We start from the raw sequence: 12215 nt of genomic DNA on the forward strand, positions 1-12215 counted from the left end.
TTGTAGCAAAGCCAAGTCCTAGTGACTTTGCCAATAATTGCTGGATTTTTGGGGATTAATCAAAAGAAGCAGAGCCTTAGCTGTGAACAAGAATGCTTATCTGTACCTCTTCCTTAAATTATCCTTGCTCTGCAATCATTCCTGTAAAACGCAACACAGAAGACATTACAAACTTTGTTTCATTCATGTCTTACTTTAAAAAAAAAGTCCAACTTTAACTTTGTTTTCAAAAACATTTCTAAGTACCTTGAACTTTTGTAACATAAGTGTTTATTGGCTATAAATGCACTAGAAATAACATAGTTGTTTTCCGGAAATCAATTCTGCACAGCAACGAGACGACTTCTCAGGTAGTCTTACACACTCAGATGCAATGCCTGCTGAGGCACACAGCACATTAACAAACCATAATTAACATAACTTGAATATCTATGTATATATATATTGAATAGAGCAGTAAATTGTGTACACAAACCGATGTTCGTTTACTAAAGAGCCAAACATTGTGCTGAAAGAACAGTAACCCTTGAAAATGACTGTACAAAACCTAAAAGCATAGTAAATAGCAGACACCATCTAAACGCTTGAAACGTATTCTTGGTCATTACAAGTGCCGCTGGGACCTTAAAACCCGTCTAGAAGAAAATCCATCTCCCCAATTTACTATTTGATTTCTGGGCGGTTTTACATCCCATTCTGAAGTTTTCTGGTCAGGAAGGAAAGCAATGCACAGATGCAGTTTTGCTGCACGGCAATCTGCATACTTTCCCCATTATTGATCAGTTTTCCCTGCGCAGGTTCCTACAGGTCAAACCTGGGGATGTAACATGGTGGGCAAAGCCCAGTTTTTTCTGCAATGAGGTGTCGAAAGTTTAGAACACGTCAGAAACAGAGTGAGGCAATCCCTGCTCACTGTTTTCGACTTGTTCTGTGTGAAGTTGGTGCATTAACTCGGTGAAACTCCCAGTGTTCATATTTGAAACTTTAGACACCTCGCATACAAAAACCAGGCGTTCGGCCAAACATGATCCAGCCTCTGGAACATTTGTGTGGGGAAAACCTTGAGTGCGAAAATTTCGAATGAAGTATTTGTCCACAGACACTGTGCCTAAATCTGGCATTAATAGGAAATTCAGAACGAAGATCCAATGGTTGCATACTTTGGGAAAATATTAACCTAAAATGTTCTTTATTCATATTTTTATAGTGATCTTACCCAACATCTTTATACATAGAGCAGAAAACATACAACGTAAAGCTTGCATAATAGTGACTTTAGTAGGATCACCCTTTGAACACCAGCGAGAATATGAACATCTATGAACGTGGTTGGGTACCAGTGAGAAGAGGGTTTCAGTGAATAAGCCTGGACTTCTTTGACAGTCTACAGTAACAGTGAGAGCGACGATAGAAGGCAAATGCAATTGATTATAAGGGCTGTGAAGGATGGTGAAGGAAGCGAGATTGCGGACCAAAGCTATGGGCAGTCTCGAGGGTACATATGAAGAGATAGTAAGCCTAAGCCATTAAAGATCACAAAGAGGATACGGATGGTTGTGGTGGAGCTGACAAAATACAACAGGTGGTGTGTGGTTTTGAAGGGTTTGAGGAGGTGAACGATGATGCCCAGCTAGTGACAAATTTAGAAAGAAACGGAGGCTGTACAAACATTTCAGCAAATAAAAAGGAACATATGTGTGCAATGAAGATAACTAAACAGAGAACATGCTGGGCCCAAAAACGACATGCCAAGGTAAGAAAGAAGAGTGAGATTGCGGGTAAAATGTGGCCCATAGCTTTTATAGTTTCTGGCAACAAATTACTCGTGTTATAGGAATTCTAAGGACTGACACATTTTCAGAACTTTAAGCACGGAGTTGAGTTCAAGTTTTTTTGTCAGTGGTTCTCGGTAATCTTTTTTTCTCCAGCAACTTGTGTAGTTCAAGTTAAAATATTATTGGACAAAACGCTCCACATTCTGTTCTTTGTGCCTGCAGATATGTACGTAGGGAGCAGATCTTCTGATGTCTGTGGTTAGGTCTTTATTTAGTTCGTTTTAATCCCAGTAGCGACATTTTTCGGTTTCTACATTTTTAGATGTTTTCTATGTTTTGCTCAACGTTAACGAAACATAATAATATTTGTAGAATTGTAAATTCGGGCTCATTTTGGCATGACTCTCTGCGATGGTTCTTCAAAGCTGGATTTATATGATTCCTTGTTTTAATAAAACCTAAATAAATAAAAATAAAAATTAACGAGAACCTGCAGTAGCTTAAATATAATGCACAATATAATAGAATTCAAATGCAAACTATTATTGACTCAATAGAGGTCAAGAAAGTCAAACGAATATACATGTAGCAGGTATGAATATGTTAGAAAGTAGTAAACAAGCTGAACGATCAAGGTGAAAGTAATAGTGATCAAGAGCAAATGAAAATACATTTGAATTGACAGTTTCACAGTATGTGACACGTATTTATTCAGTAGAAATGAACTAAAAAGAACAGCTGTTTTCCAAAAATGGATTCTGCACATCTACTGGACGACTACTGAGGCCATTTTATACTAGGATCCAATACCTGCTAAGACAACAAATACATTAATAAACCACAATAAGCATAACTTGAACGCAGCGGTAATATATATATATATATATATATATATATATATATATATATATATATATATATATATATATATATATATCCATATATATATTACCTACTGATGATGGTCGCAAGTAGGTAGTTATAGTTAGGACCAACTTTCCAAAGGAAAAGCATTTTTTGATGTGCTTATAACTTTGGTGTCATTTGACGAATCTTTACGAAATGTTCCAAAAAGTTTCTCTTTTAGATCAGCTCCTTTCTTGAAAGTTTGGGGGTGATTCTTCAAGGGGGGGCTGAGAAAAAAAGGGGGGGGGGGTCCCAAAATATGTTTTGTCCATGCAATTTCCATAGGAAACTTTAGACAAGTCTCAAGGTCAAACTGCTGAACCGAATTACGCCAAATTTGGGTGGGGGAAAGGTATTGGTCCAGAAAGCACACTTTTGTTTAAATGTGGTAAATCCTTTCAGTATTTTTTGAGAAATATCACATTTTACAGATATCGTTATTTGAGAATTCTGACATCTGATTGGCTGAGATGTTACGAGCACAAGCTTGCGGCTCATTGGCTGTGAACGGTTGAAACTAGGAAGTGTTGGCAGCCATTTTCTGACTCAGTTGAAAGGAGTAGGGGAAAAAAGAGAAACATTGTATTAGAGGGTCTAGTAGGAACACTATGGATTTAGTTTAAGCAGTCTGTACGGTACAGAGGCAAGGTTGCGTAGGCTCTGGAAAGCCAGTCAGGAAAACAATGTGCCGTACTGCGACAAGCAGTGTGTAGGGTGCACACATAGGTGGTGTGAATGTTGCGTAGGCGGTGGAAATTACGTCCGCAAAATAATGATGCGCGGCATTCCGGCAATGTTCAGTAGGCTGTGGAAATCATATCGGAAAACAACAATGTGCAGTATTGCGACCTTCCTTTAATATAATGCGGAGGAATGTTTACTTATAATGCAGTGTTCACTTTTATAAGGAATACTGTCACTTTGTTAGAGGAAATGTAATATTATGTGGGAGGGCGTGTTCTCTCCCTGTGCGCGTAACAAAATTAATGTTTAATTGGCTGAGGTGTTCCAACAACGAGCTTAATGTTCATTGGCTGCGAACCATTGAAAGTAGAAGTGTTGCCAGCCATTCTCTTCCCCTCTGTGAAGTAGCAAGGACATCTGATTGACTCACATGTTCCAAGCAGGACCTTCCAGAGCTTAATGTTCTTTAGCTGTGAACCATTGAAATCAGAAGTGTTGCCAGCCGTTCCCTCCCCCTCCGCAAAGTAGCAGGGACATCTGATCGGCTGACATGTTCCAAAGAGGACCTTCGTAAGCCTAATGTTCTTTGGCTGTAAACCATTGAAAGTAGAAGTGTTGTCAGCGATTCTATCCCCCTCCGCGGAGTATCAGGGACATCTGATTGGGTAACGTGTTCCAAGCAAGACCTTCCCAAGGTTAATGTTCATTGGGTGTAAAGCATTGAAAGTAGAAGTGTTGGCAGACATTCTTTTCCCTTCTGCGGAATACCATGGACATTTTATTGACTACAGTGTTCCGAGTACAAGTTTGCTCCTTATTGGGTGGGTACACTGTTGTCAGCCATTTTGTGACACACTTCAAAGGAGTACATGAAAAGAAAAGTAGTAGAGGGGAGGGTAGGAACACTATTAACTCTGTACAGTGGTCACAAGGTGGTGGACAGGGACTGTGAAGGTAAAAATTGTTTTTGATATATTTTAAGGGCCATTTATATCATTTGCGTGGGCCTACAAATCACGTCTGAAAAATAACAGAGTTTGTTGTACTCTTCTTTTTATAATGTCAGCGGTTTGGATACTTCACAGGAGCTGTATTTACATATAATGTGGTGTTTACTTTTCTGACTGGGAGTGCCACATCTTTGGAGCAAATATTATAATATGGAGGAGATTGTTGCACAAATAAAGCGCGCTGTTGTGGTCATCATTTAAATAGGGTTCTGAGGAGGCTACTTCTCGGGAGCAATGTTTACTTATAATGTATACTTATAGTGCGGTGCTTACTTCTGTAGCGGAGAGGGGGGGTAACAAATAAAAATGCAATTCATAAGATATGCCTTAAGTGTGGCCACACCCTATCTTTTTTCCCCACAGGCTATATTTCCTCGCCTATAGTTTGTAAAAGTGTTGCCCCATATTCTTGTTAATATAAGAGGGCATCAGTTACTTTTAGATAAAGTATAAAAGAAATGCTTCAACAAACACTCCCGTACTACATCATCTCAAGTCACAACAGCAATTACAAGTAAAAAACAGTTAAATACAAATATGGTCTTATTACATATGAATGTACGCTTCATCAAAACATTAAATGAAGCACTATGTATAAGCTTCTTTTCTCCGGGACTTCGAGATCTTGACCGTGAGGTTTTCCCACAAGTGACGAGGACCCCCATTGTGGGCCTGCCCTTTCATTGTAACTGAATTGCCCGTTATCTTAACACCGCAGCAGCGCTTTCCGGGAGTGGCTACCATAAAAAACATTGCGTATTACTGAGCATACTCTGGCGTCCCCGGTGTGGGCATTCTGTATATATTTTTTAGGCAATTTCTTGTTGTCCTGAGGATGAACCTTGTATTATAATAGGGTTTGAAACGTTGTCGACTTTAATACACTAAATGCTTATTTATCTTGTGATTTATTATTTGCATATGTGTATCGTTTGGATTGTCTGTGTATGATTTATGATATTCAGACTGCCTAATTTGCCTAAAAATCTCGTGTTTGTCTTTTCTTGAGTGTGTTAGTTGGGCACCGGCTGGTGTCCCACTTGTATCACACCTAACTTTTATGTATCTTAAGCATTGGAAATTAAACTGTCCGGCTGGACATTTGATATAGAACTATTTCGTCTATATTTATTGAAATTTATTGTCTTCTGGTTTAGGGACATTGTCTCTGTAAATACATAATCACCCAAGGTCCCTAGCCCATTGCAACTTTGGGTACCCTTGTGTTCTATATATAATCTGAGAGCATGTATATCGCGAATATTACAATATACATACTCACACTATATGATCCCAGGGTGGAAACAGAATAAGAGCAAGAAGCTGGTCACGTTACATATAAATCTTTAGGCTTCGCGTCAACGGGTCACTAACACCTCTGAGGTTCGCTGTACTCTGATTATTACAATGTACATAGTCACATTATATGACCTCAAAGAAGCCAGAAAAGGAACAGTGTTTCCTCTATTCTGGGTGTTTCTGAATACAAGCTACTGATTTTACATATAAATGGCAAAAACAACCATAACACTTTTTTCTTAAGACAAATCTTTAAATATTCACACATAGCTACGTATTATAAATATCTTCTATGCCATAATCAAACAACTTCCAACTCCGTAATATGTAGAAAAGGGAACCTGCATCATAGAATGGACATGCGTAAATAACTCCCGAAAACGAAACTAATCAAACAACGGGTGTGGTTTATATACTTTTTGATTATTGAGTAGTATATGGAAGGAAGATGTGGCTCCGCCCATTTAGATGTCACGTTTTACAGTTGACACGTGTTCCCGTTTTCCCTGTTTCACTAGTGCACGTGTTAGGAAAAGTCACAAAATGTGAAGCGGTAAAGGTTTCGATTTTGATCCTCACAAGTATAAGTTCCTTAATATGTACATACGTTGGAGAGCTTAAAAACTGTTACTCGGCAAACCGTGGCATTTCCTTTCTCGTGACTAAAAACATCTATTAATTGCCGTAATTCTAAATAGAAGACATAAAAAATATTGTTCAGAATAGAAGAAAAAAAAGTATGTGCTAATATTTCTCATCACTATGGTTTTAAATTAAAAAACTGCCAGCATTTGTAAAGCGTACCAGTTGTAATGCATACAGCTACGTCCGGAGAGGTGTCCCGGCGCTCAGGGGCATCGAAAAGATTAAGCAAGGTGTTGCCCACAGTGACATAGTGGTGGGATAGCGTGCCGCTGGAGCCGAGAATCGAACTGTGAACGCTGTTGTTCGAAGTCAGGTATCATAGCTGCTGCGTCACACTTTTTCCACACGTATATGTTAATTAGTGTTGATTAAGTTTTAAACATTGTTAAATTATAACTTATCACAGACTACTGTTACAGTTAGTTTTTCACTACATAAAGTATGCATGTCTTTTTGAAATGTACTTAAAAACAATAGAGGTTTCAGGGACATTGTAGTTAGAAATTAGCATTTAAAAACCTTAGAAATTCAGTGAAAAAAACATAGTTTTCAGGCATGTTATAGTTAGTTGGACATTTCACTCGTACAAAACCAGAGAAATTCCACCGTTATTATTATAACTCGCACCCCCGCAACGCACTGCTGATGACATCACATATTACATCATTCATGACATGGTCAGTGACATTACTGATGACATCACTGATGGCATCTCAAATGACATCACTGGGTGGCCAATTCCTCTACACTATTTAACCCATTGGGAGTTTTCGTATTGAGATCAATAATATGTCTTGTCTCTAAGATACGGAGGAGTTTCTCTCTATCGATGCCTTTCCGGTGTGGCATTGCTCGGTCTATCCCATAGAACTGTAATAGTCTGTTATTCTGTTATTGCTTTTACGTTTCTCAGCGAATTGTCTTGCAGTGGAATAGTTCAAATCTTTTTTTTTTTTAAATGTTTATCCTCATTGGCCACCAATCTCACTTCACTCTTCACCCAAGATGTCTATACCATACTCAGTTAGAAAAATGTGGGCAGTTGGAAGTGGAAGCCCGCCTACAGGTACAAAAGACCTACTTGGATGCTAATGAAGGAGCAGCTGAGATAGCTCTTCTACCAAGCTCTAAGAGCTGCGGGGACCCTCGCCGTAAAGTTGGAAATAACCGCATAACCCAAAGATTATTGAGGCAGCATAATCATAGGATTCAGGAAGAAAAAAAAAAGTATTCACACACTTCCTGAGCCCAATCTAAGTTGTAACAGATCCCAAAATGCCAACTTCTTCTTACTACAATATCTAGCGAGGTCGAGCTTAGAGACGGCCACAGCTGAGGACAGGAGGAGGTGCGAGGGGAAGATTCTGTCCATCTTTTACAGATTTCTCTCCTGGCCACCAAGATGAGATAGAAAAGCAATGATCTAGAAGGGCCCGTTACTTCATCTGTGAGTCAGAAGATGATCAGGGATAGGTCAATATGAATTGAACAGCTCAGCTTGTCAGAAAACAGCCGATTTTGTCCCAGAAAATATCCAAAGCGGGGCATTCTTTAAACCATGGGTACTCACAAACTTTCTCTCTGGGGCCAAATATACACTGTGGTTTGTGTCCGAGGGCCGCACCAGTGGTGGCGGGGTCAGTGGGGGAGGGGCGGGGCTAGAGCAACAAAAAAAACTGACCATGAGGATGATCACTGGTCCCTGCAGCGGACACCTTCATCCACTGAGCCACCAGACCCGGCATACACACATCTCTCTCTCTCGCTCTCTTTCTCTCTCTGTCTCCCTCCCTCCCTCTCCCTCCCTCTCTCACTCTCCATTACTCTATCCCCCTCCCTCTGTCTCCCTTTCCCTCTCTCACTCCCTCACTCTGTCTCTCTTTCCCTACCTCACTCCCTCACTCTGTCTCCCTTTCCCTCCCTTACTCCCTCATTCCCTCACTCTGTCTCCCTTTCCCTCCCTCACTCTGTTTCCCTTTCCCTCCCTCTCTCCGTCTTCCTTTCCCTCCCTCACTCCCTCACTCTGTCTCTCTTTCCCTCCCTCACTCGGTCTCCCTTTCCCTCCCTCGCTCTGTCTCCCTTTCCCTCCCTTACTCCCTCACTCCCTCACTCTGTCACTCCCTTTCCCTCCCTCACTCTGTCTCCCTTTCCCTCCCTCACTCTGTCTCCCTTTCACTCCCTCACCCGGTCTCCCTTTCCCTCCCTCACTCCCTCACTGTCACCCCTTTCCCTCCCTTCCCCTCCCTTTCCCTTCCTCACTCCCTTGCCCTCCCTCACTCCCTCACTGTCACTCCCTTTCCCTCCCTCACTCTGTCTCCCTTACCCTCCCTCACTCTGTCTCCCTTTCCCTCCCTCTGTCTCCCTTTCCCTCCCTTACTCCCTCACTCTGTCACTCCATTTCCCTCCCTCACTCTGTCTCCCTTTCCCTCCCTCACTCTGTCTCCCTTTCCCTCCCCCACTCTGTCTCCCTTTCCCTCCCTCACTCTGTCTCCCTATCCCTCCCTCACCCGGTCTCCCTCTCCCTCCCTCACTGTCACTCCCTTTCCCTCCCTCCCCCTCCCTTTCCCTTCCTCCCTCCCTTTCCCTCCTACCCTTTCCCTCTCTCACTCCCTCACCTGATCTCCCTTTCCCTCCCTCACTCCCTCACTGTCACTCCCTTTCCCTCCCTCACTCTGTCTCCCTTTCCCTTACACCCAGGGCACAAGTCCTAAAAAAAGAAGTGGGGGAACGCTGACGTCACAACATGAAGTGATGTCACGAAAGGTGGCCTGCACCATCAGATTCATTGCCTCCTCTCGCTCACCCCTTGGATGCGATTGCATCAGAGAAGCCAGCGCGTGAGCTGCGTTCTGAATGAGCTCCAATCTCACCCCAGAGAGGCCAAATAGTGAATGTGCTGCTCCTTTTGCTCCAGTTATCGAGCTCCCGCTAAAATAAGTGGGGGGACGCCGTCCACCCGCGTGGTACCTCGACTTGAGCCCTGCTTCCACCCTCCCTTTCCCTCCTTCCCTCTCTTACTCCCTCACCCGTTCTCCCTTTCCCTTCCTCACTTAGTCTCCTTTTCTTTCCTTCACCTTCCCTCTCCTTCCCTCTCCCTGTGTCATCTCACCCTGCCTCTGTGTCAGCCCGGGCTGAGACAGCTTCGGAGCACACATACATAGCCGCAATGAGCACATTAGCAGGTCTTTAAAAGACCATTAGCATGTTAATGAGGCTGTGTTGTTCACCTCTTAGCGCCCCTGCAGCTCCACTCCAACTATGGCAGGAATCCCCCGGCCGGCCCCCACAGAGCAGCAGAGTCTCGGAGTCGAGCTGCTGTAACTTAGTTTGCAGACACTCTTTAAAAAAAAAAAAAAATTAAACACTGGTATGATGTGTGCAGGGTCCTCGGGCCGCCAGGGAAGGCTTGCCGGGCCGCCACCGGCCCGCGGGCCGTACTATGAGTACCCCTGCTTTAAACATATGAATGTCGGAAGCTGAGGCCAACCCACATTTTTTGCAACTGATCGGAGAACCGGTAGAGAATTTAGAAAGCTTTAGTGGAAAAAAGTAGGCCCTATGAATAGTAAACAGGTGGTTCCTCTTCGACCATGCAGGCTTTACCGTCTCATATAAGATCTTATTTGAACTCTGCCAAAGATGATTACAGTTTTGTTTAGGTAAGGAACCTCCCCACAGTTCCTCAGCGAGCTTACATTTGTCATCCACGGAGTCTGCAATGGCTTGATACCAAAATGAGACCTATCTTCTACCACAGGGCTTGGACACCAGCTGATGTTCTAGAAAAGTGCCTTTCCCTACAGGATTATTTTGATCTAGTTTTGATTTAACCCAGCTTTTTAACTGGAGATGTTTAAACTTGGAGAGGTGTTCTCCGGCTTTATCTTTAAGTTGATCCCATGAGATAAATGTGCAGTCGGGGACCAAGTCCCCTCAGACCACTAGACCCGGTTCTCTCAAAGGTATTGTCAACCTGTCCCTTAACCACTCCGGGGTACCAGGAGAGTCCCAGAGGGGAGTTTTAGCAAATCCTTGTAGGACCTTCAGCTTAATGTTTTAAAAAAAATGTCAGTCCCTGAATTTGAACAAAAAGCCCTCCCCAGCTAGATTGGCACCTCTAAGCATAGCTAGAAACATAGCCCCTGCCCCGGTGCTAACCATCATTTTCAACAGCATAGGCGAATGGGTGAGTTGGAAGGCCCAAGCATAAAACTGGAAATCTGGCAAGGCCACCCTTCTCTCTCCTCTGCCTCAACTTTTTCCAAGCTTTTCTTGGTGATTTGTGTGCCCAAACAAATGAATTTCAATCTCACTGTAGCTTATCAATGGCAGATTTTTCAAAGTGTAGGGGGATACAGTTAAAAAAAGTAACTTTGGTGAGTATTGACATCTTAACTCGGTTGACCCTGCCCAAGATGGATAGTGGAAGCAGGGCCCAAGATTTCAGCAACCTTCGACACTCCTTGGCCAACACAGCTAAATTGGTCTTGGCAATCTTGGTGATATCCTGAACCACATTAATCACCAGGGGCCTAATTTATGAGAAATGACGCATCGCTGCGTGAAAGCAGCGATACGTCGCTTCTCGGTGCGCACTCCTTGCGCCATGATTGATGCGTCATATTTATAATATGACGGATCATGTCACAAGGAGTTACAGATACGTCAGTATTTCTGACGTATCTGTAGGCGCAAAAGTGACGCATTGCTGGAGTGTGTCACAAAAGTGACGCAACTGCAGCAATGTGTACTTTAACATGGGCAAGTCCCATGTTGTTAGTGCCTGCGTCAGTCTTACGCCTGCCACGATGCAGGCGTAAGATTTTGACGCATTAGCGGCCAAGAAATGGCTCAGTGAAATCTTATAGATTTCACTGCGTCACTTCTATGACCCTTTCTTGCGTCAAAACACCCCCCTTGCATACATTATACCTGGCGCAGGTATAATGTGGCACAGGGGTTTACAAAGTGACGTATCTAACTAGATGCGTCACTTTGTAATTATGGCGCAACAAGGCGCATTTTTTACGCCACAAAAAGTGACGCACCGGCGGCATAAAAGTGACGCACAGCCTCATTAATGAGGCCTCAGGTATCTAATTTTAGGGCTAATCTGATCCTGGTGCTGGTACTGTGTCCCTTCGAGATTCCACACCATGAATTCTGTCTTTTCAGCATTGATCTCGTATCCTGAGACCAGACCGAACTCCTGTGCCTGACTAATCACTGCGGGGAAAGCTGTTAAGAAATTGTCTGACATAATTAAAATATTGTCAGCATACAAGGCGACCTTCCTTTCCCACTCCCCAAATTTAAATGGCTGAATATTGGGATTACCCCTGGGCAGTTGAGCAAATGGCTCAACATATAAGTCAAAAAGGAGAGGGGAGAGTGGGCAGCCCTGCCTTGTCCCCCTCGAAATTTTAAAGGGCTCAGTGGTGTTCCTGTTCACAAAAAGTCTGGCCATTGGATTCTGGAAGGTCAGCTGCACCGATTGAATACATTTTGGCCCTAAGTTGAATTTCCCCAAGACTTCGGCCAGGTATATCCAATTGACACTATCAACGCTTTAGTGGCGTCCAGAGTCATTGCTTCTAAAGGAAGAGAGTACAGGGATGCCACATCGATGGCCCCTATGAGATCGTAAGTAAGATCTGATAACTGCCGTCCCCTGACAAAGCACTTCTGGTCGGGATGGAGAATATCGCCCGCAACATGTCACAACCTGGCTGCCAGAATAGAAGCAAAGATCTTACAGTCCGCATTCAAAAGTGAAATTGGCCTATATGACCCACAGGGTATAGAGTCAAAATATCGAGTTTTTAATATCGACTAGACATAATATCGAGTAAAAAATATAGAATGGACATAATATCGACTAGACATAATATAGACT

The 12215-nt window shown here is 42.9% G+C and overlaps 1 protein-coding gene across 5 annotated transcripts in view; it reads right to left on the reverse strand.

Moving 5' to 3' along the window:
* Nucleotides 1-256: 256 nt before the first annotated feature.
* LOC144791764 (disintegrin and metalloproteinase domain-containing protein 28-like) overlaps nucleotides 257-12215 on the reverse strand; it is a 3516669-nt gene continuing 3504710 nt past the window's right edge. For 3 of the 5 annotated variants that reach the window (XM_078666531.1, XM_078666536.1, XM_078666535.1), the window contains one exon: nucleotides 2105-2233. Coding sequence is in view for 1 of the 5 variants with exons in the window: in XM_078666532.1 (XP_078522658.1) it covers nucleotides 2094-2233 (140 nt within the window). In the remaining 4 variants the exon portion in view is untranslated. Of the gene's footprint in view, nucleotides 2234-12215 lie in introns of all 5 variants that reach the window. The other 2 variants (XM_078666532.1, XM_078666533.1) reach the window with 2 other exon arrangements.

The sequence above is a fragment of the Lissotriton helveticus genome, chromosome 11, assembly GCF_964261635.1.
Source record: "Lissotriton helveticus chromosome 11, aLisHel1.1, whole genome shotgun sequence".
Classification (NCBI taxonomy): domain Eukaryota; kingdom Metazoa; phylum Chordata; class Amphibia; order Caudata; family Salamandridae; genus Lissotriton; species Lissotriton helveticus.